This window comes from Chelonus insularis, unplaced genomic scaffold (genome assembly GCF_013357705.1).
Source record: "Chelonus insularis isolate UGA/USDA-ARS -01 unplaced genomic scaffold, ASM1335770v1 contig_56_pilon, whole genome shotgun sequence".
Classification (NCBI taxonomy): domain Eukaryota; kingdom Metazoa; phylum Arthropoda; class Insecta; order Hymenoptera; family Braconidae; genus Chelonus; species Chelonus insularis.
In genome coordinates, this window is record NW_023276648.1 from 989,731 (window position 1) to 1,015,992 (window position 26,262).

General features: G+C 31.4%; 1 protein-coding gene and 1 pseudogene across 1 annotated transcript; both read right to left on the minus strand.

Annotated features, from left to right (window-relative positions):
* Positions 1-2,920: 2,920 nt before the first annotated feature.
* Positions 2,921-9,795, minus strand: LOC118070361 (uncharacterized). The gene is made up of 5 exons (XM_035088913.1): positions 9,151-9,795; positions 6,786-7,167; positions 6,475-6,610; positions 6,247-6,386; positions 2,921-5,914 (listed from the first exon to the last, which is right to left on the minus strand). The coding sequence occupies exon 5, from the start codon at positions 4,284-4,286 to the stop codon at positions 2,994-2,996; it is 1,293 nt and encodes a 430-aa protein (XP_034944804.1). The 5' UTR covers positions 4,287-5,914; positions 6,247-6,386; positions 6,475-6,610; positions 6,786-7,167; positions 9,151-9,795; the 3' UTR covers positions 2,921-2,993.
* Positions 9,796-17,137: 7,342 nt separating this feature from the next.
* Positions 17,138-25,900, minus strand: LOC118070350 (poly(U)-binding-splicing factor half pint-like; annotated as a pseudogene).
* Between the last annotated feature and the right edge of the window lie 362 nt (positions 25,901-26,262).

Consider the following 26,262-nt stretch of genomic DNA (forward strand, 5'->3'; position numbering starts at 1 on the left):
CGAAGGCCAAAAGTTACAGTCTGGGAGACCAAAACGATTCCTAATATTTACAATTTTTCGACTAATTCATCAGAATAGGAATGGTTCAATTTATTTTTCAGGAAAAGTAGTAATACAAATTTGCTATACATTACTATACATAAAACATTTTCTCCTACATTACATATTATATTACCTTAAAATAAACATATTGGATATTACAGATCCATTGATACGACATTACGTAGATACATTGCATTGAGTTTTATTTATTTGAAACATACATGAAATTAAGGAAAACAAAATTATGTATGATATAAAAATATTATGAAAAATAGAACTTTTTACAATTATCAATCACTCTTCCAGCAGTTAGATAATGGAAATACATAAGTCTCTGTTGATTTACATACTTTAACAACTGGTTTTAAGTATTTTATTTCTGTATTATATTTGAGATTATTTGTTTCCTTAACTTGGAATATATACTGTGTATTAAAGCTATTACTTATTATTCCATATAATTTAAGAATACAAACATAAATTGCAGTGTCATTGTGATCAAATAATAAGATATTACAAATTTCTCCGAAATTATTTTCTCTATTGCAAACGGTACTATTACTGAATTTTGTTTCGTTCTCATCATCGTTACAGGCAAATTCAATACTATTTACAGTTATTTTTCTACAAAAATTTAAATTATCTGGTTTTTATACTTTATCTAGTAGCATTTGTTTTTCTTCATTCGAAGATGTACGCGTCTGTATCATTATCAGTACTACTGTTCGTAATATTCAACAATTTGTTAATGAAATTCTGGAGTTCTTCAGATGGTGAAGAATCACGAACAGTACTGTGAATGAAGCGATTCATTAGAAAAAGAGTTGCAATTTGCTCTGCTCTACAATGCGGACTTGTTACAGTATCAATAATTTTTCTATTCCATGATTCACATCCAAATGCTGAATATGCCCAAATAGGACCCCAATTACATTTTGAATAATGTGTGTCATTAGATGTATGTTTTGAGTCATATAACCTTCACCAAAATATAATTCAAAATTTTTTTTACGTACTTCTGTAGCAAATTTTCAGCTTTGTTTAATTGTTCGCATGTTATAGAATCATTATTTAGATAATGAATTGCTTCTGCTAAATTTGCTATATGTTCAATATATTTGTCTTGAAGAATTTCTTTTAAGCATATAGGGGCATAACCCAGCCAATTCCTCCATTCCGATGCTTTCCAGTTTTTCCAAGTAGAAATAGATCTTGGTGCTCTTGATCGTTATGATGGAGGTTTGATGAATAATAGATACTGATCAATTAAAGCGTTATTATGCGGATTTCCAACATAGTACGCACTATTAGTGGTTTCCAACTATAATTGAGTATATTGTTTTACAACACCTAAATAGACTGAGTGCATGCCCTCTACTATAACACCACTGCACAAGTTAAATAGTGGTAATACTGTTAAACAAGAAATTCCTTTAATGCTACGAATAGATTGTTTTGTTTTATGAGCCTGTTTCATATCGATTATTATTTCTGAATGAGTTCTCAATACACCATAATTTTCCTTCATTGCGAAAATAAATTTTCCCCGACTATACCACTTCCCTTTGGAATAACAATATAAGCAGCTATTTTTACCATTAAAGTGAGTCATACGCGTTAAACTCGCTCGTGCAGGTAAATCAACACTGACGTTAGTAACAATAAACTTAGAAAGAATTTTAGCTGAATCCAAGTGTTTTCATTTAATTCCATTATTGTAAAGTTGTTTCATTTCATCGATAATCGGTCGTAGAAAACTATTCATTAAGGGGTGACTCTTATCGACATATATTCCAGCTAGTATCATGTATTTTTTTCGCAGATACGGAGGCAATTCGTTGAACTGAAGGTAGACTGGCCATACTGAAGTATTTGATGAAGTGGTAACTTAACAACTATCGGTATTTAAAATAAATAAAAAGTTGTATTTACTATTTAAAAAATTCCTATCAGCACATAATGCTTCATATTCCGTACCATCGAATAAATCTTCACAGGTGCTTTTATTCTTTTTATTTCTATTTTTCTTATATTGCAATGATTTAACGATGTCCGAAGTTTCAAATAAATATTTAATTTGGGCTGAAATACTCATTTAAAGAAAATAATGAAGATGAATATTTGGTCTATTAGGCCCACACGCAGAACATTCAATTGTTACTTCCTGTGTTGCTTGTGATTTTACACCTAAATATCCTGTACACATTCCATTATAGTAATGATGAATGAAGCTATCATTGGTACGGCTTAATAACTTCCACAAAGCACTTTTAGATGTTGGAATAATGTTGTAATCATGAGATACACTCATCCATCGAAACTTATCTAGAATACCTTCGTAACTTGTATTGTTTTTTATTGCAATTGCGATCTCTGCAAGTATGTGATTTCTAACTGTAATATTGCTTTTAGGAAATAAACTCATTTCCAATCCAACATTATCAGTTAAATGCAAAGAAGGATATTGTGTTGTTCCTTTATTCTGTGGGATATTATTTATTTTACATTCATCAGCATTTTGATCATCCTTTTCTTGTTCACACTGAAAAAAATTTTTGGTTATTATTACCAGAGTATTACCAAAATTTTTGGTTAAATACGGCATCAAACAAATTTTTTTAGTTATCATAACTAAAAAAAAAAGCTTGTGATGACAAGAAAAATTGTTGACGTAACTAATGTTCATACTATAATCATTTAGTTACGATAACTATAGCTTTTTATAATTAATATTTTATAGTTACAAATACCAAATAATTTTGAGTATTAGTAACTAAATTTAATCATTAAAAAGTTACTAAAAAAAAATCTAAAAATTTAGCTAGAAAAAATATTTTATTCTCACATGGTATTTTTAATTTTTTTTTTATTCCACTGAACAACCAAATATACATTTAATATTTATATAATTATAATTAATTTATATAATATTATATTTATTAATATAAATATTAATCATTAACGATATTTATTTCGCTAGTTACATTTACATAAGGAACGTGAGGCAGATCATAATGAATAATTGAGTTAAAATTCAATAACTCTATTGTTGTTTGACCAAGCCGGGGTATAACATATGTTTGTAAATGCTCATTTCTTCCTAAAGTTTCATATACTTTAACAATAAGTTCAAAATCATTGGTTTTTACTGGCTTTGCATTATTTAACATTAAAATATTTTTTATGCACCCAAAAACTGGCAGTTCATCTATTCTAACAATAATAAATGTATTTATTTTATACATAACATTACCAAGTGCAATATGAGCTACCAAAGAAAACTCTCCTGAAATTTTTTCACTAATTATTTTTAAAGACTGTTCAGAAATTTTTGTATGGTTTAAATTTTTATAATCAAAAGTTTCCTTAAAAGCTGAACCGTTTTCAAACGCATAATTTAAGTGCTCCTGATGTCTTGAAGCTAATGTTAAACACAAATTTTGACGGTTACATGTTGTTCTAGCAGCTTGTTTAAAAATACGATGCTTTCCTTCGAATCTCATTGTCCAAAAATTTCGAGGAGGTCCTACTAATCTCATAATATGAGGATAATGTAAACAAAAATGAGCTTTTGGTATAAGATCTCCAAACAATTTTAAATAAAGACTATGATGCTCTTCAATTAAAGTAGTTAAAAGATAACTAAAACTGTTAGATATTTTTGACTTTAAACAAATAACTAAAATTTGTCGCAGTAATTTATAAAGTTCCCAGTATTCATCATTATCATCAGGTATCAAGTCACCAAAAATTAAACCAGCATGAACAGTAAATGTCATCATTTCAGCTGCACTCATCCTCAACTTTTTATCTTTTAAATTTTCACGTGTTATTATTGAAGGTTTATTGCAATTTCTAGGGTATTTATAACATTGTATTTTATAATTTAAAGTTTTTAATGTAAAGATTTTTTTATCAATAAAATGACTTAAAATATTTACCAAATCATTTTTACATAGACCTTCTAAGAGGTCGTGCATTACATCGACACAATAGTTTTCACAAACATGAAATTTATTGACAGAATTAAAAATTGAGTTTTCAGTGATACCTGTAGATTTAGGATCTTGTTTTGACAAATCATTTTCATAGTTTGATTTATTCCTTAATAACTCGGTGTTTTCTTCAACAGATTTTTGGCAAATATTTTTCGTCATTTTACAGAATCTACAATACGATATAGCCGAGAAACTTTTGCTAAACCCTAAAACATTATTTAAACCTAAATTGTCTCCTAACACCATTGCTAATTGAAATTTGACAACTACTTCTTCACCTTCATTAACAATTATTATGCCATTATTTGAAAGGTAATTCAATTCATCTATTACATATTTAAAGACGCAGTTATTGCCTAAGTATTGAGCATCACTGGAATAATGTAATTGTACCAGAAAAATATTATCTAATTTAGAAAAGTATTTTGGAGGTAAACATGCTATATTGGCATATATACCTGACAATTTATGAATAGCTGCTCGAGAACCAAGAGCATTTCCAGTCTCAAAGTCATCTTGATAAATAAAAAGAGGAAGAATAATTCCATCAATGCTATCTATTTGTTTTTTTCCGTTAAGGTGATTGAACTATGTTTGATATGGAACTGTTATTTATAGAATTAATAGAATTTTTAATTATGTTAAATACATTAGGAATTTCAATAAATGTTTTTAGAGTATCACGCAAAGGAACAAATTGGCAAGTAGTTTTAATATTTTCTAAAATTCCTGATCTATTATTTACTTCGCGATATCCTAATACTTTTTCTTCTGCTTATTAAACCTTTATGAGATACAAGTTGATTGATGCGTTTATGTTCTGTATTAAATGGTTCAAATATTAATTTCAAATCTTGAAACTCTTTTTCAATTTCACTTTTATCTAGTTCATCTTTAACATATTTTAAACAAATCTCTTTTAAAATTTTTCCATAGCTGTCTTCAAAAAAATTTTGAAAATAATCTAGAAATCTTTGTATATGAACTCGCGTTAGTAATGGGTCTGCATATAAGGCAGATATTATATTCAACAGCTCATTATGCAAATCAATTTTTTTTTTTTAAATTTCAGGGAAGTTTTCTACATCTAAATCATGTCCGTTTTGCAAAAACATAGAATCAATATTATCTATAAATTGTGTTGTACAAGTAGATGTAAATACAGGTAAATTTTTCTGAACTACACATTTCTTTTCAATCGATAACATATGATTTAATCTTCGGGCATGATTAGTTAATGTCTTCGCAGTACTAAAATTTCTACCACACGTATCATCAGGACAAGAATATGCAAAACCAGCTAAAATACCATGAGTAAACTTCATATGTTCTTCTAAATGCTTATTTTCTAGAATAATACCACATTTAGCACAAATAATTTTCATTTTAACTTGAAAAAAAAAATCAATTTTTTAACAAAACAACTAAAAAAGTATAACTCAGTTTACTAAAATTTAGCGATTGATTACGTGGTTAAATTATTAATATAAACATAAAACGAACTAAGTTCATTCAGAAGAATCTTCTTCTTCAGGAGCTTCTGTATTTACTGATTCTAAATCAGAAAGCAATGAACTGATAGCAGGCGGATTCTTACAATTTTTATTAAGACTATAAATAATGCGTTCGATGAAAATCCAAATTTTATTACATTCTACTGGATATTTTAGAATGAGCGCAAAAAATGATTTAAAACATATGTCAACCGCTGCGAAAAAATTTTGAAACTTATACTTTACGGTTTCTATGATTACGTAGCAAGCTTCTATTTTTTTTGGGTTTCCCACGGCGACAATGAATGGTTGGGATGAATTTCGATGTTGCCGTAGTAACTTTACTCGCTCCTCCAATTTTCGTTCAAGATCATTCATGTGCTAAACATAGAAAATAATTAGAAGTTAGCATCATAGTAAACTCATACTCGAGTGACATTTTCTAAAAATAACTTTAGAAAAGATGTACGTTTTCCATAAATTTAAATGACTGAACTTTACTTTTATGTAGATTAGCAAAAAAAAAGAAATAATTGAAAAAGAAATTGATTTAAAGATTATTCGACCTAATAATAATTTCAGCAGAAATAATCAGAAAAGCATGCTGATTAATGAAAATATAAATTCAAAAAAAATTCAATTTAGAGAAAATTAATATTTCTTTTTATAGTAATAAATTTAAATATAGTTTAAATTGATGTTGTAATACTTACATCAATGAATAGAATAAAACTGTCAGCTTGCTCTTTGTACGTGGGCGTCCACTTATTGCCTGATTCCGATTTAACTTGAGTTGGTCGAAATAAATATGGAAAAATGATGAGGCTTCGGATGTCAATTGATATTCCAGAATCTATAGTTCGGGAAGGAAAATGTCTGTAGTACATAAAATTACCAAAAAAGCTTAAACCACAAGTTAAGTATCAATAATCTATTGTTACCTAGATTTTTTAAGATATTTTTGCAAGCTGATTTTTTCTTAGCAATCTGTATCAATTTATGACTAAATTCAGGCCAAATCTTCATAAAAATATTTTCATCCACAGAATTATGTAAATTGATGAAATCCAAATTAATCTGTAAATAGTTACAAAAATAATTAGCGTTTTAAGATCATTATCATCAATTATGTATATACGTGTGTATAAATATAAATAGGTATGTATACATAATATTGTTGTTAAAAAATAATTTGATAGTAATTTGATATTGTGTATACTTTCTATTAATTATAAAAATAAACATGATTTACCAATGATGATCCAATAGGATCTGCTAACATGGGATATAGTTTAATCTAACTACTGGTACTCTCTACTTCTTTCAGTTCAACCTTTCGAAACAAATGAGTCTTGATCCACAAGTCTTTAATTTCTCCATGATTCTCCAAAGACACATTATTTAATTTGTCAACATCTGATCTATCTAAGGTGGTTGTGACTTTTTCAGTAGACTTGGTACTTGATGGTTTAATAGAATTCAGCTTTTTTTTCAAATTTGTAAATTTATCATAAAGTTTGCCAGCTGCTGAGCTTTCATCTTTCTCATATGGGATGTAATAGGTTTCACGTCTTTCATTAGGAAATACAGCAACAATCTGATCCGCCCAATAAATAAACTCCTCTTTTACTATTCTAAAAAATGAAATTAATTGTAAATAATCTATTGTCAATTTGTACATACATTTATTATCATCGAAAAATTTTAAAGGTAGAAAAAATCTACATGGAGTGTTATTCATTAAAAATAGCTATACTTGACAATAGAAAATAAGTTTTTCATTGTAGATTTAGCATTGTAGTATGAGAAAAAAATAATCACTTTAATATAATTATTTCTTATTACGTAGAATGTAGTAAATTGATTAAAATCATTTTCTAGTCTGTTAAACTTTTAAAAAGTCAAGTTAAAAAAAAGTTTTTTAATCATTAAATTATCAAATCAGGTCTTATAATGATTAGTCCCCAAACGACCCCATACCTATAACGTCAACGAATACTAATTCTTTGGAAAGTAATATAAATAAAGATAACAATGAAGAGGTTGATGTAAGGTCGAATAAAGAGACTAATATATCAGATAAAAATAAAATCAATACATCGAATGAATCTGATGGACAGGTACATGAATTAGATTATTATAATATTTTGTATATTTGTGTCAATTTGTAAAAATACTGTTTTGTTTTCTACCGACTAACCTATTTTACTATAATTTTCTTAATGAATTTTTGTTCGCCAATATCATTGCTTACTTGAAAGATAAAAATTGATAATTATATTTATCACCTTAATAACCGAAAAATAATTTTTATTTTTAAAATGAATTTTCACAGGCCTTAAGAAAGCTATTGGAATCTAATGTGGTGGGGCAAGAGTTACTAAAACACACCAATCGTTTGAAAGCAGATGATCGAGGTCTTTTGGTCAGGATAATAATCGAACATCAAATGTTCATTAAATTCATGTTCGTTTTATTTTTTGTTTATTTTATTTTTTTTCATTATTTTCGTGATAAATAGATCAATAAATAGTATATCTAGTCCAGTCATATTAGATTTTAAATCGTGAAATCTTGAAATGGACAAAATTTTAATAGACTATTTGTAGGGGATGTAGAATTAGTTTCCCCTAAAAAAAAGTGAGCTCCGACACCGGGCAAGGGTTGAAATCACCCTTTAAACGCTTTTTTATGCATTTTTTCATGTTTGTTCTCATTTTTTTCGAGAACTATAACAGATATGAAAAAATATTTTAAACAAAAGTTGTAGCGGCTACAATTTTACATAAAAAAGTCCGCATCTTCGCAACCTTACCTGTAACAGGTAAAAAGTTATTGACCTCTAAAGGTTGGAAAAATTCAAAACAATGAAAATATTGAACACCCTTTGGGCACGATACTGCTGTGAGAGAAACAAAGCGATATGTCAGCGCTTGTCACACTCATTGCGAGTATTTTATCATAATAAACGTGCCTAAACGAAACACAACGTAAACAAAACCCATGGGATAGACAAGGAGGGTTATGTTTATGTATTCAAAATATAGGAAAGGATAGCTGACATCACAAGGTCAGCATTTGTAAGACTTTAAAGAAAACTAAGTGATCACCAGCATTGTATAGAGTAATCACCCCAAGTGACATAAAAAAAAAATCGCAAAATTAAATAGCATCAATCGATAAAGTTTTTAATGCTGAGTCGATGAATGATATTCATTTTTTTGATTTTTTTTTAACGATACATGGGGTAACTGGGGGTAGAAGAAAAATAATAATAACAAACTATTTGCAAGTTAATTTTAATCGATTCTGTTTTTTAAGTAAAGTTAATTGAAATTAACTTGAGCTCACTTGCAATAGACTTCAGGAATAGTCAAAAAAGTTTCACGATCAATTTTTTGTTCTACATAAATAGGTTAAATATTATAAATCAGTTTAAATATAGGTTAACAAAGAATAATTGGAACAAAGAAAAAATTTTACAACGTGAGACTTATAACGTAATTCTTTTTCCACTTTAAAGACATTATCTACCAGAAGTTATTTATTGTAATATTCACTTATATTTTTACTTTTAAAGAATAAAGCATTAAATATTAATCAAAAATGTTACTTACGATCAAATTCTTCAGTCAGTTGTTCTAAGCCCCACTCTTTCAAATGATCCGCAACAAAGGTATCCTCCATATTTATCACCAATGAACAATAATAATAACTACACTATTAATAATAAGTAATTACACTGTTTGATCACAATTATCACTCAGAAATTGCAAGAGATAACACCTGAATGCTTTTAGAAAAACTAAAAAGACACTAATATCGTGCGTAACGATGTTAACACTTAAGATGCAGCGTCTCTAATTATACGACGAACGTGCGAAACATTAGGTTTTAGATGTGTTAGTAAAATTTAATGTGTGTTTTACTTCTTTGTTTATGTATATTTTTCTTATAGCTTTACAAGTGTGAGTATGTGTCAATCGATGATACGATTCCACGAAAAAAAATGAATATATACTAAAACCAGTGTACTTGACCATGGTAAAGCACACCAGTCCGCACGGACTCAAGAATCATAACAAACACTGTTTATAAATATTATAATGGTGTGACTTGAAACGAAGTCAACGAATTTTTTTTTCAAGAATTTAGTTCGAGAAAGAATCATCATAGAAATATAACACAGTGGGATTTGTGTTTTATTCCTCTCGATTTATTTTCTATCTCCACTACCTTTCTCACTCGCACTTATTGTTGATCTTAAAATCTTATAAATCCTAGGTGAAATAAAATAAAGGTTCCGTTCTACACTATTATTTTTACTTATTAAGTATATGAGATAATAAGATATGTAATAAAGGAGATGATATATACAACTATAGTAAATACACGTAAAATTAAAGATTACAGATATAGAGCTACCACATATGCAGGCATTTCGACGCCGCGTCTTGTAAGCGCTAGCGCGCGCATAGAGCGCCTTGGCGCGCTACGAGTGCCTAGGCGTGCTACGAGCGCATACATGCTGAAACGCTTGCATGTGTGGTGGGCTATAGCTGAGGAGTTATAACAGTGTAAACTGTTATTCATAAGTATATGTATATATATAGACATGTATTTACAAATACATTTTATAGTGACTTCCTTTTTTAAATACTATAGAAAAGAACTTATAAGTTATATAATAACTTATAAGTTATATTATAACTTATAATGTTAAAATATATATAAACCAAATGTTTCTGGTTTATATTACAATAGAAGCCTAGTCAAAATGACTATCGACTTATGGTAATAAAAATATAGTACTGATTACAAAAATTTTGATTTAAACTTTTTTAGTTATGATAACTAACTGTGTTTTTTTTAAGAAGACTTAATTTTCAGTATTCTAAAATAAAAAAAAGGGTTAAGATAACTATTTCATAATAACTAAAAATTTATAGGTAATATCAACCAAACAATTTTTTGAGTGCAGTTATAATAATTTCTTTATCGTCAGCTATAATATATAATTTTCACTTTAACGTAATTGACCTAATAATTACTTTGAAGATATGTCATAATTTTTAAAGTACTAGAAGTGATCCAATCAGTATAGAATAAAGTTTAAAATTCGACTCGGGTGTTAACAACAAAAAAAAGTCACATTAACATCGATATTATTAATGAAAAAGGTGGTAGTATAAACAATTAAAGTCTAAACATTTGACACGTTTTGTGGTCAAAAAGAATAGTCAACTGTAAACTTTTTGCTCTTGCAATTTTAAAAATTATTTTTTCTTAAAAAAAAACTTGTCCTGGTGTTTTTTTTTTGGTTTCTTCTATATTATTTTTAATTACACTGAGAGAAAAAAATCCTTAATTCAAAACAAAAAAATACTCAATTCAAATTCAATTAATTAATTAATCAATCTTTTCTTTAACTTGAATACAACAATAGCTATGAAGTATATAAATTTTTGAATAAAAAATACTCATTGAAATTATTTAATTATTCAAGGACAAGTACAAAACTAATTAATTCATCGTATACAAACTGCAGTAATTTAGAAAACTCCATTTATATAAATTAAGTCGTTAATTTTCATAATTCTAATTTTTTTGATATTAATCATGTTTTTTTTTCTATGAAATAGGAAACTCACTATTTCAATTTTATCTTTTAATATGTACAAATAGAACCCAGAGGATTATTAATAATCCCTTGGGTTCTAGTTGTTCACATATAAATATTATAATAATTATTATAATATTGAATGTTTAAGTTAAACCTTGTGTATTTCGGGGCGAGTGGAAAATGTTCAATTTAGAAATTTATTTAACTACGAGAATATTTAAAGAAAAATAAGTATTTTCTTATGGAAATAAGTAATTTATTTCATACACCGTGCCTGATATTAATTCAAAATTGAGTGTCGGAATTGGAATTACTTTATCCAATTGATTATTACGACACTTAAATAAAACAAAAAATACTTGGTTAAATATTTATGGAACTTAAAATAATAAGATACTCGAATTGGTCCTATAATCGGACCTTGGTTGGGTCCGAACATCGCCGGAGAAACGAGACGTGTATAGAAGTTCAATGCTGTGTTCATTTTAAGGATCACCTCAAGTACCCAGCCATGCTAAATTCCTACCCGGCTCCATAAGAGTACATATTACATTTTTGAAAAATGAATATATATTTTTTTCTATATTCGAATTGAAGTTTGAAATTCATCCTTATTTTCCTTCAGAAATGTGAAGAAATATTGAATTAATTTCTGTAATAATTTTTTTTAGTATAAATATTACTCATATTGAACTTATTATGTATAATACAACATATTAAACATACGGTATTCATTACTGAATTTAATATTAATATTGTAGATGTTCTAGCCCAGTTATCATTGTTACGATGCTTACTTATTTTTAATACTCATATAATTCTAAGGTTTACTTCAGTATTAATAATTTCGTATAAATTGATAGTACTATTGTTGATGTACTAAGTCTGTTATTATGAAGTTTCTGAAGTTATTAAGTGATGCTTACTGCCAAAACTTTTAGTATTATCTGATAATAACTGTAATTAATGACTTTTTAAGCGTTTCAAGTGAATACCAAATGTTTAATGTATGACTGAGTTTAATATTGATATTGCAGATGTTCTAGATCATTTATTATCATTAAAGTTCTTCGTATTTTTATTAATATTGTAGATATTCCAAGATTGTTATCGTCAGATTTCAAACGCTACAATTTGATAATGGCCGTTAAAATTCTAAGTTTTTTTTTTATACTAATCGTAATTATTGTCAGAATTAAATTTTCTAAATTCTTTTATGTAGTCTTCACCGTTATGTATTATCGTGTTCATTTAAATCGTGTTTATGATGCATATCCAAATAGAATTTGATTCAAAGATTTGAAATCATTTTTAAAAAACTGTTATAAATGCCTTTTCTTACTGTTCCTGAATTATAAACAAGAATAATTATTGTAGTGATGCGAATTATGCTTACATATATGTATACTATACTAATGAATGCAACGTAGTAGTTTTACGAATAAAAGGGTAATATTGCGAGATGTAATTTGCATTTTACGGGGATAAAAATTTTTTAAACCAAGTATAAGCACTTGATCAATCACTCATATACATTTTTTAAGTATTTTGTAAGCTCTAAATAAATGTTCTATATATTTTCGGTGATTACAAAGTGAACCATGTATGAATATACAATGAAAATAATAGTAATTTGGAAGTAAATGTTTACAAATATAGTGTAAAAAGCCGGTAAACGACGTATAAAAATAAAATGAGTACCGTGTAATTCTAAAGAAAACTATTTATATACTCAATATCAATACTTCATATTATTTTTATAACTATTTATAAGATACCGCATAAATCTTAACTTAATTTTAAATATACTAGGTATTTATACTTAGAAAAATTTATATACATATTAAATGAACTTTACATAAATTCAAAGTTTACCTATTATGTATCTAATATATATACATAGAAATTTTCGTATTATTCTAGTGTATACCCGTTATAAATAATTTTCGCATACACCAAGTAAAACTCGTATGTATGGATAGTGTATCAACAGTAAATATTTTATAAAATCGGTGCATACTCCGTTAAACTTATTCCGCCAGGGATGTATTCGTAGGGTAACCACTGCTTTTTCGAATGATAGTCATTTCAGTAACAGTATTCTAAAGATTGTAATGATTGTGTAACTTCTTTTATTAATGTATCGAGCTCAAAAATTTCGACTGTCAGAAATTTTATATACAAAAATATTCAAATAAAATCAAATTGTTATCGTCGTATCAATCTCACAGTGAGTTTAAAGAAGAAATTTCAGGCAATCATAGGGACTGGGGATCGAAGTGAAACTTAAAACTATCATATAACAATAGTTTGTTTGAATTTTTGGATAAATTGTAGTATGAAGAATTGAAAATTTATAATTTGTAAATTGAACTTATTGGCATTAGTCCACGTTTTAATATCTATCATAGCTATAGACACACTATTAACGTTACCATATCGGTAACGCAGGTGGTTTGGTGATGTGGATTTATAAGTTTGTCTCCTACTAAAAGTTGCTCCAATGCGCCTAAAAAAGTTTCCACTTCAAGAAGAACTGAAATCCGAACGAAACAAGCATCTACGAATGCTTGCAAAAATTGGCGCCAAGTCTACATTCAAGTAAAATTAGTATAAATGAAAAAAAGGTACAATCAAAAAAATATGTGAAATCAAGTAAGACGCCAAGTTAGCCGCGTCTTTTTTTCATAATCTTTTCGAACTAGTAATGTACTATTGACTTATAAAATTTAAGTTAATTTCGAATTACAAAAAAAAATTATCTTCGAAATCAAAAAACTATGAGACTTGGCCTAATTTTGCTTTAAAGTCTGCCCAATCCAGTTTCAAATGTCCTTATGTACGAAGAGCTATAATATATGGTACTGTTCAAAGAATCTTAAAAATTTGGCCAAGTTCCCAATTTTTTTGATTTTAAAGATAATTTTTTTTGCAATTTAAAATTCAAATTTCATAGATCAATAGTACGTTACTGGTTTCAAAAGATTATGAAAAAGATATGCGGCTTACTTGGCGTTTTACTTGATTCAATCTACGAAAATAACTGAAATCCTACCAAAACCGACTTCACTAGATGTCGGTAAAACTTTGCGCAAAGTCCACGTCCTAAGTGACTCTAATATAACAACATTCATTCACAAAAATTGATGACTTGGCCCAATTTTCTACAAATTCCGGGAATAAAATATGAAATATGAATATGTATATACTATATGAATGTACACTCGGCGTCATTAATTCCTGGTCCATCAAAAACTTTGATACCATCTGAGCAATTATCGATGGAGTAGTTTTTTTTTCAAACAGAGATTCTACATCTAAACTAATTTAGAAAGTTCATGAATAAATACTCTTTTAGATAGTCCCTACAAAAATAGAATATCCCGACTAAAAAATTTCTAAACCTTAATTTAAATAATAACAAGAAAATTTAAATACCGATAATTATAAAATGTAAAATGTAACATCAGTTTGAATCTCCGCACACGTAGCTCCGCAAGCGCATAAACTGAAATATTAAGTTACAAAGTGATCGGTCAGTGTACATGTGTTTTAAAAATGTCATTTCTGAAGGAAAAGATATGGACGCGAAAGGTAAGTTTTTTTTAATTTATATAAACTCAATAATTACTAAATTTTAATAATTCTTTAGAATTTTTAGATACATGTAAGGAAAGGATAGAGGGAAAGATATCCGAGGAAAAAATGAAAAAAATACACGTACTCCTCCGAGAGGATACCATGGAGATTTCTCTAGAGCATCCTCCGCCAAAGCGGAAACGTAAGTGAAATTGCAACAATAAAACTAAAAATTTTTTCTAATTTCATTCATATTTTTATGAATTTGCAGTAACAGAAGAAAAAGAAACACGTAATGAAAAGTCGGAGGAAAAGAAAAGAGGTAAGTTTATTTTATCATTATAGTATTATGTATTAATTTAATAATAATTAGGTTATATAAGTGAATCATAATTACATAATATTTTTGGGAAAGCTGGTAGTACACACCACGGCCACCATTACCGTAAAGTACGTGGTGATTACGGAGGTCGAAGAGGCTACCGAGGCCGAGATGGAAAACCCGTCATCAATATCCGTCATTGTAAATCAATTTTTAAATTATAAAAAAATCAATTTTGAGTTCTAATCAATTGCCAGCTTCACTTTATTTACCAAGACTTTCCTGAAATAGGCATTTATATTTGATAAAAAATTATTACAATATTCTGATCAGTTTCAAGCTTATCATCGATCCTTACATTTAATGATGCATTTTTTAACCTCTGCACTTGTGGAGTGGTAGTATTCTCTGTATTATTTACATCAGTATCAGACTTTTTTTATTTTTTTTGTTATAATTTTCACCAAACTTAGCTTTGTTAATGGTTATAAATGGGTGAATTGGACCAACTATGAATTGATGATGACGAAAAAAAAATGCTGCAGAATTAGAAATCCAATAACGTAAAGAGTAAGGAAAAACTATTGACCCTATGCCAGCAAAACCTTAATTAAACTTTCCTACATATGATGAGTACAGTCATTAGGGGCAAAATTACCAAATAAAACGAAAAAAAAAAAAGTTATAATTGTAGTATTCATTCCTTACTGATCTATGTTTACATAATTACTGATGACTAATTGTTCTGACTTGGTCTGAGGTACTCTACCGACGGCCTAACATTTTTCTCCCCACCGCCAATTCCTAGGCGTATATATCCCTTCTTTAAGGGCCTAGAAGCTTCGAAAACACAGACTTTTCGAGAAAAACGGTCTATATTTTTCGGTATTCGCCGGTTACTGCGAGTATTCGTACGTAGCTCGTACTCGGACGACTCTTGGGCATCATCGGACGATGCCAACCCACAGACAACTCGGTACGTGTGTAGTAGCAGAGAGCTCACGCAGTCGAACTCTCTAGTGAAAACCCAGACAACTCCTCAGACATGGACTAACTCACCAGTTAATCATCTATAGTGATGATTATAAACTCATCAGGCAGTCTACCTCTTAGAAGACATCCTCAGGAAGCTCATGTTGGTCCGCATCAGCACCTTCTTACAAAAGGCGCGAATGATGTCGCTTTCGACGCCTCACGGCCTCATGGACAGACACACACACAAGATCCATACACGAACAACTCGCTTGTATCTGTGTGGCTGACGCCAACACAATAAAACTCAGACTACTCAAAAAAATCAGGCTACTCCTGGTGCAGAGACCAGTACAGGAAAACTTACAACTTTCCTGTGATCCTCTACTCATCAGTCAACTCATCAGTGAACTCTGTGTGAAATTTCCGTGAACTCAAGACTGTACAGACAATTCAAAGACTCTCTTATTGTTATTTTTCTGTTACTGTGATTTTAGTGTTTAATAAATCGTTAACTGTTACTGTTAAATAGTGTCAGCCAACTCATTTACACCGTTCAAAAGTCCCGACTGTTCTAGCATCCAAACATCCTAAAAAAAATACAGTCCACAAAGTCCCGACTTCTCACTCAGCCGACTCAAAGTCAGAACACTAATTAAAAAGTCCAGCATTGTGATATAAAAATTGTCAATATTTATTGCAGTAGTGATATACTGATACATTAAATGTTTTTGTTTGAAGACCAACAATTTTATTTTCAATTAAAAGTTAAATTAGAATCAAGTAAAAAACTTCACTTATTTAGTCGATATTCTCAGAAATAATATTTTAAGATAAAAATTTGCGAAATTAACATAATGTACAATTTACATTTATCTAATTAGGCTACTTTATTAGAAATTTGAAGTTCCTGGAACTGGGCAGAGTATTATTATCAATCTAACAACTATCCCGCATCACTTCATTTCGAAAATAAACAAAACGGTTGTAGTAATTATTTCCAATTTCCTTACAAAGTAACTATTCATAACCCGTCAATAAACTCTAAAGTTTTACGTGAAAATAAAAAACCTGCTGGAGAGCAAATAAAAAAATGAAAAAAAATTCTTCAACCTGAGTAATCACTATGATCAAATCATGCTTGATCATAAAGTTTACCTTCTACTAGTCGACTACTGAAGTAGCGACCGTTTAAGGAATCTCTTGCACGATTTCTGCCTCTACAAATAAACAATAAGAGAATAAATTATCATTTTTAATAGGGTTATATTTTTATACGCAAAATAATAATTTTCTCACCACTCATTCGTGACAAAACTACAAATATTTCAACGATTACTTTAGCATCCTCGTCATCTGCAGATTGTTGTTCATTATAAATAATAACTTGTTCTACAATACCCAATTTAAAACATTCATCTTAAATTTCTTCTTGAAGGCTTTGATCTATGTCTTTTTAAGTTACCATATGTTTAAGGATAACAAAACGAGATTCTACTTTTCTTATCAATTTTTGCATGACTAAATGTCTGGTACTCTGTCCTTTAATTGACATATTTTCTTATTGCTGAAGAGTTTCTGGTTCAGTTTCTTCAAGCAATTTTTCCTGTAATTCTTCTTGTTATTTTGAATGAGCTTCTTCTTGTACTCATCTAGTGATATGAACCATTGATGCCCCAGTTACCGGAACCTAAAAATTTAAATAGCTTTTCTTAACATAATGTATAATAAAAAGAATGCTACAACTTCCTTTTAATGTATATTATGCTAAAACCAAAGAAAATAAATATAAACAATTGTAAATGAATATTACATAGGCGAAGGTGTAGACAAAAATCAAGCATAAAGTATAAAATAAATTATAAAGAATATTCAATGTACTTTAGCACAGCATGCCATGTATATTCTAGTTATCTGTATAAAAAAAACATTCATTGTCATCACGCATCAATTACATTTATTTTTATTGATCAATGATTGATTTATTCATTTTTCATTCATTTATTTAATTTTTCTGATCAACTATCAACACCTTATCTTGAATAAATTCGAATGAAAATGTATATCTACCATTGGAGTACCAACAGCAGTAGGTGCAACAATATCAGGAGGTGGAATGATCATAGCTTGTCCTGGGATTGGTTGAATAATTGCTGAAGGTTGTGTTAGTGTCTGAGGAATAACAATTCCAAGTGGAGGAATGGCTGGAGTAACGGTTGCAATTGCTGGAGGTGAAATAATTGTGGTTGGTGCTGCAGTGAATCGAACAATGACAGATGAAGCTGAAAATATAAAAAAAAATATAATCAAAATATTTCATTTTTCTACGAAATTTTTTCCATACAAATAACTTACTAGGAGTTTATATCGGTAAAGCTGCAGCCCCTTATTTCATAAGTCCAAGAGCAACAGCATTATTTGCAACAGCATCCATTGCTTGAATTTTAGCTGTAGCAGCAGCAGTGGTAATAGCTGCAGCTGTTGACATCATACTTGTGCCACTCGGTGGTCCCATCAATACACTTGGCGGTGTAATAGCTCTTCCAACTCTTAAATATGGTTCACCGAGATCAAACAAATTCATAAAAACAATTGCTTCAAGCGAAGATTGCATTGTTCAATATTCAATAAAACTGTAACCTTTATGATAATGGGGAGAACTTCCTTGAGCTACTTTGCAATATGTTATTGGCCCAAAAGCCTCGAAAACTGATTTAATATTATCTTCTGCTAAGTGTTTATGTATAAAAGCAGTATGAACTCGATTATAATACTTGCGTTCTTCTGTTATTTCATCAATTACTGATTGTGCTTAAGGTATATTTGATGGTCTTCCAATCACCTAAAAAATATTCTTCTCTTACATCTTCTCGAAAATATATATTTTTTAATGATCATTATTATTATTATTTTCATCTTGCGATTCGTCAGAGGTGTCTGGCCAGGAATCCTAGGGCTCCGACCCACCTGGGGCCTGACCAGACGGAATTATCCTCCAGACACCCGACTCCCCTAGGTTTGAGGGTGAGCTGGGGCTGCAGCCGTTCAGTCATTTATTTACAGTCGTCTCAGGATTCGGAGAGAACCAAGGACGACCGCTTCCTGCATACGAGCCGCGAGAATCTCAGCCTGACTACGGCAGACTGGTATTGCTCGGAGCTCTGTCAGAAAGCGGTCCCTCATCCCTCCGAGAGCGCCAATCACCAGGACTATCACGTGCGCTGTGTATTCGTGATAGACATTTCTCATGACCTCTATGAGCTCTCTGTAGCGTTCCTGTTTACTCTCTTCTTTTGCACGTATATTTGTCCCAGCCGGGGCTGAGAATTCAATATAATATATTGAGTGGTATGGTCAAAAAGAGTAATATTCGGCTTATTGTGTTCAATGCGTTGAGACGTAGAGAGCAGGTAATTCCAAAGAATTTTTGCTCTCCCGTTCTCAACGACTGACTCAATTTCACCGGGCACATAGGGCACCACCGGTGTCTCGTCTATTCCATAAGAGTGCCGAAGGTGGTAATGTAGCACTCTTAGGGCGGCGTTATGCCGGTGAATGGAGGCTGAGCGCGCTAATATCGGACAAGCCGATAATACATAAAATGGCGTCTCATCTACATCACCATGGCAAATTCGGCATTTTGTGTCCTCGAGTTGCTTGCGAATAACATCACGCCGATAGGCGAGAGCGGAAAGTACACGATCTTGGCAGGCCATAATGAATCCTTCGGTATCAGAGAACAAGCCAGCTAACTTAAGGTATTGGAAAGTCAGCCGGTGTGACAAGTCCTGTGTTTCGAGATGACGGTAAAACACACCATGTAAGGACCTTGCCACATGTTCGTCGAGCAGTTTTAACTGCTCGGTTGTTTTTATATCGACCTTTCGCTGCCCTCTGGTCAATTGCGAAAGCCTTAGACCGTCTGGGCTGCTAGGGTCAAAAACTGAGCTGAAGTTCTGCGCTGCCTGATATGCTGCTCTATATAGGAACGCATCCCTTTCCAATAGTTCAAAGCTGTTCACGAACTTAAAAAGAGGATCAGAGCTCTCATAGATGTCATAAGCCAGGCCTATCACTAACCTGTCATAAAGACACTCCAAACTTAGTAGTCCACGCCCTCCCAGAGCGCGGGGAAAGTATAGGCGTTGGACAGAGGATCGCGGGTGATGACTTCGAAATAATGTCATCACATTCCTCGTGATAATGTCCAGGTCTTTAAGCTCTTTTCGGAGCCATTTAAGAACTCCAAATGAGTATAGCAAGACTGGGACAGCGAGCATATTCGTGGCTTTGACTTTGTTAGGGCCTAATAATTCAGAGCCTCATATTTTCTTAAATCGCCACTTTTACTCACTGCGGTGAGTATCTTTGATGACAGACACGTCCTGTAAAGACGATTGTGCCTGTCCAAGATATCGGTATGACTCTCCAGCATCCAGATGTTTTATGATGCTCCCATCTGTAAGCTCGACATTATCACTCCAGTTCGGCGTAGAGTGACAGATAATGGCAGCAGTGAGATGCAAAATAGAAGAGGACTCAGGGTATCTCCCTGGTATACGCCTCTCCTAAATGGCACTGCTCTGGTAGACACTTCCGTTTCACCAGATGTTACGGTGAAACGTGTCCTCCAGAGCGGCATTAGATGTTCGATGCATTTCACTATTTGTGGGGTCACTGAGAGGCATTCGAAGCTCGTGTGATGTTGTATCGAATGCTTTTCTGTAATCCACCCAGGCCATTGACAAGTTGCGCTTGTAGCAGGATGCGTCCATTGTGACGCATCGGTCTACTAACAAGTTCTCCTTGCAACCTGTCAAGCCACGCTTGCTGCCACGTTGTTCGTTTATCTGCCTCCATCCAGGTTTTATTGCAGCCAAAATCCCCTCGTTCAAGATCTTTGTGAACAATTTGTAGAGAGTATTCAGACATGCAATAGGCCTGTAGTTTTTGGGGTTAGACAGATCACCACTTTTAGGGATCAGCACAGTACGCCCTTCAACGAGCCATCCAGAAATGGGTGTATCTCCTCCTAGATATTCTGAGAAGATATGAGCCAGATGCTGGTAGGATGATGTTAATTTCTTCCGCCAGAAGGTGGGGATTGCATCTGGCCCAGGGGCAGCCCAGTTCTTTGTGCCCCTTAGAGCATTCCTGATCTCATCAATGCTGACTCGTTGAAACTCTTCAGGAATTCGTGATGTTCGTCACAGAATTCTCTGAAAAGTTAAAGGGCTGGAATGTCTACATCTAGCGCACTAGCGCGACCATATATTTCGGTCCAGTAGGTTTCGACTGTTTCTGCACTTGGAGGCTCATAAGTGACAGGGGCTTGCGGCTTGAGAAAGCGCGAAGGGTCAGATTGGAACAATCTGTTGTCCCTTCGCCACTTGTACCGCTTTGCTAATGACTTTTTAATGGCCATTAGCGATCTTTTTTTGCCTGTGTACCTTTCCTTTAGGATCGCAACACGGCCGTATTCAAAGTGTGATGTTCACGTCTGATACCCGCCACGATACGCCGAATTCTTGGCGTATGAAGCCTGTGAGCATTTAAGTGATCCATCACACTTTGAATACGAGATGCACCCTGTCGAGCCTTTTTGATCTTATTTGCAGTCTGTTCGATGCGTCTTTTCAGGCTTAACTCAGGATTGACAGGTGTTCGTCTGCCTTGAGTAAACCCTCGAGCCATATCATAGACTGCATTTTTAGTGCAAAAAGACCTACATGGTACCCGATGGTCGAGATCTTGGCTAGCGCTAGCTAGATGTTCTGCAGAGAGCGTAATTTTTCGGAGAAAATTATCCTCTCTGCTGGTGAAGTCTTATTATTTGACACCCTCGGGGGGAGGAGATGGGGGTTCTGCTGTGAGAGAAGGGCGGAACGGAAGTATGCTCAACTTCGGTGCGGCTGTCTCGGGTGTCAGTGAGACTTCGTCCTCAGTCTCTGAAGCGTCTGATATTGAAAAGTCAGAGTTTGACTCCTCTTCTTCACCTCCTCTGTCCACCTGAGACGCTGTAGGGGTGGTCCGTAGGCAATATTAACATTGGAACGTATCATAAGGCCCCTCCGAACTGTTCCATGGCCCTCATCCGAAGAGGACCGGTTGTGGGGGGCAGTTGCAGGTATATTTTAAGGAACCTGTTAAAGTCCTTTGCAGGGGTGGTTAGCCCACTGCAAAGGTGGTACTGTTTAACGAAACCAAGATCAATAGTTTCGTTCCTCATCACCTGTTTCAAGATAATGAGAATAAGAATCTTGAATGTGATCAAAAACATCGGGAGTAGCTGAAAGTTAATAGAATAAAAAAATAATTAATTAAATGACTTTTTAAATCCTAATCTTGTCCCGTTCACATCCATTCTCTCATAAAAATATAAAATTCGATGAATAATTACTTTGCCTTATTGATTCTTATTTTTTGTTAATATTGATGAGAAAAAAGTGACGAGACATTAACCCGCACATCAGCAATGACACTTTCTGCTGTACGACCAATTTATTCTTTTGTAGGGACAAAAAATTAACCAATTAGAGTTTTTTCACTTACTACAGTAATTATTTTTGCTCTTTAAACTCTTACGGGTTGAGCTATATTTTTATCTATGAGTTACTTTGAGCTTTTTAAAATGGAAGAATAAAAATTAAATAATAATAGAAAATATGTAAGACCTTGAAGCTCATGCAATTAATTGGTATTAATTTCATTTTAAATATATTATTACACATTTAATGGAAAAAACCCCAAAGATGTGACAGGACTAAATTTGATAATGGAAAAGAATATACATTTGTTTACAAAAAACATTCCAAAAAAGTATTACATACAACTTTAAATTGATTAGAGTTTCAAAAAGTTAAGTATAGAATATTAAATTTTATTAAACTGTTTTAAAATGGTCTGGTAATGAAATGTTATTATAATTGTAATGATAAATACCTGCTGTTGATGCGCTACGGTTTGTTTCATCAAGACCATCTTGATGCTTTGCTCCTTAGTATATTTTTCAGCTCTTTTATCTGCATCCTGCTGTTCAAATAAAATTTTTGGTAATCCAGTTTCAACAATACCCGGAAGTGTACGATATTTTGCTCCAGGTCCTAATATATATTCTATTATTATTCATTTTTATTTCAGTATTAAATTAATAATTTATTCTTATTAGTAGATAAGCAGGGCCGGTTCTGGATCACTCTGCAATACCGGCCAAGTCAAGGAGTGGGTTCTGATCCGCACTTATTACCGACCGCGATAACTTTGACAATAAGTTACCGACCGTGATAAGTTATCGACACTGATAAATTATCGGCAGCGATTTTTTTTTACCGATCCTGATTGGTGATAAATTATCTTCAGCAATAATATTATAATTATCAGCAAAATAACCGTAGAAAAAAAATGGCGGTGATGTGTCTCAAGGATGTTAGATGATTGGGAAAAGGTTTTAGAGTAAAAACAATTTCTCTTTCAAGTCAATTTTTTTTTATTAAAAAAAAATTATAATATATTTTTCTTTTTTATAATTGAATGATGGTTCCCAAGTAGCATTAATCTACCTGTAAGAATCAAAATTATTTGCTTCAATAACTTTTTTCATATAAGTAAAACTAGAAAAACTAATCATAAAACAAGACTTACAGTATCATAACCATCATCATAGTCAGTGGAATCATCATCATAATTATCATTGTCATCAATTGTTGGAGGTGCAGGAGGTAGAAATTCTACCTCACTATCCTTCGATGACACAGTCGCTGGAGAAGGAGGTAGAACTTCTACCTCACTATCACTGTCTTCGACTGTGATGATTTCTTGGCTTAGAGGTGGTGGCACGACGGAAATGTCTCCTTCTATCCGGAACCATATGACGTTACCGGGGAACGTTAGGCAGGTAGCCGTTACGCCACAAAGTGTAAGGGTAGCGCCTTCTATCCCTCCCGTCTCTTCCCAATGATCTTCAAGTGTCATTAGAATAATAATTTCTAGGAGGGTGATCGGTAGATCGAACCAGGCCTCCGGAAAAATAAAAGTGCACATCTTTTTCTAAAAAGTAATAACGATTATGATAGATTGTTTTCAAACTTAAAAAAAGAAAAATTCTCCCACTTGATAAATTATCATTTAACAATTCATAAAATTCACAATTACACTCAATAAATAATTATATTAATGCATAAAAATTAAAAAAAAAACAAACTTTTTATACTTGAATAAAGCAAAAGTCACTACTTACTTAGTATGGTTTGATCAGTTTGACTGTCGAAAATGAACTAAATATTTTGTCCTATGCATCATACACCATAGCTAAATGTTTATATTTTTCAAAGAGGCCAATGGTGAAAAAATCATTGAACGATATTGATTTAAATCTATATAGAGAGGCCTTGATCACATCACTCAGCATCAAATTACAGATAAAGAAAAGAATTTGACAACAAGAATAAATTCTCACTAAAAAAAATTTATAAATGACATTTTTTTCCTTTTTAATTATTAAAATAGTTTATAAACGATCTCTACTATGGATAAATAATTTTAGACACATATTTTTTCCATTGAATTTTTAATTAAACGTGTTTTCTCTGTCGCTCATGCCTCTGCTATCTTCTTTTCCTCGCTCCGCCACCGCTTCCTCACTTTGTCTATACTTTTATTCTCCGCTAAGAAGCTGTGATTCATGCAAAAGTTGAAAGGGCCATGTGTCGAAAAATAATCGACTTATTTTATTTCATTCAGAAACGTTAACGTTTGACTCAGTCGGTCAACTGCATCATATTTTCCTCACCCTTATCTCTTTTTCACTTTGTTTATGCCCTCATTCTCTGTTACTTATTGAAGTAAGACAGAATATATATTATGAATAATCAATTGAAATATTTCATTTACTGTATGAGTAATCATAACTAAACGTATTTTAAATGTAAAAAAATTATTGAAACGAAAAATTATTATCTTTTTTCATTTTATATTTTCTGAACTATGATTTATAATTATTTACGTTAAATGACTTCTTTAACAATAATAATAAAATTTTTATCTTGAGAAAGAATTTTTATTTGAGAAATAAAAATTATACATTTTCATTTTATGTATTTGAATGAATGAATTCTTCTTTTTTACAATCAATACAATTAATTCTCAATGTTCTTGTATGATCTAATGACATGTAATGTTTGTAACATTTACGATGCAATAAGATATCTCTATCGAGTTGTAAATGTTCCGGTAATTTATCCCAAATATCGTCGATGTATTCTGGAACAATCTTCAAGAAAAAACACTTTGGAAGACAAGCAATATCTTCACTTGACATTTTTGTTATATTTTTTAATAAACAATACAATTTGAATGACTTCTCAAATGGGGTTTTTTCATGAAAATTCACCATATACCATGCTTTTAGAATTTTTACATTCTTTTCTGCCCATTTTTCATTTTCTCCATTATGCACCCTACAATCTCTTAGATGATTCATATCCAGAACATGTAGCGAAGGACATCCAAGCTCATCCAAATTAATTACAACTTTTGAGTTGTCAATTAAACTTTCTAACCATTTTTTCTTTTCATCTCCTTCCACGTAAATACGGTCTCGATCTTTAACAAGTACACGAAGAATGTATGGAAGTTTATCATATGGTATTGTTCCAGATTTCCATGGAATGCCATGATAATTACGCATCAACCACGAATTTATGCATTCATATTTTTCAGGTAAATATTCCCACTGATATGGCGGTTTAAAAATTATCACTGAAATGTCTTCCATACCATCACTATTATCTTGGATTGTAATAGTCGCCAATTCTTTCACTAAAAACTGATTATTTGGCTGCTTGAAACCTTGAACATCCAATATCATTTCCATGATGCGCTCAAAAATTTGTATACATGCCAAAATGTAAAACCCAACTGAAAAGTTTTTTGGTAAATCATCTATTCATATGTTCATCTCCACTTTAAAATTATAACATCTAATTTTATTGTTTGATCACTACAACGATTGTCTATAAAATTATATTTTTTTTCATTACATGTAATTTTCGATAGTCTGAAATTTTCAACAAGAACGATGATGAAACATCATGCCAACCCCTCAAGATTTTTTCTTGAAAAATCAAGCAAAAATTTAAATGATCTCAGGGATGATTTACAGCCTTGACATATTCTAGAAATTTTCAGCGAGAATGATGATGCAACATTATGCATTCGATTTTTTCTTGGAAAATC

Coding starts and splice junctions, on each gene's coding strand:
- LOC118070361 (XM_035088913.1), bottom strand. CDS start 4,286: ATGGTGTTAGGAGACAATTTAGGTTTAAATAATGTTTTAGGGTTTAGC.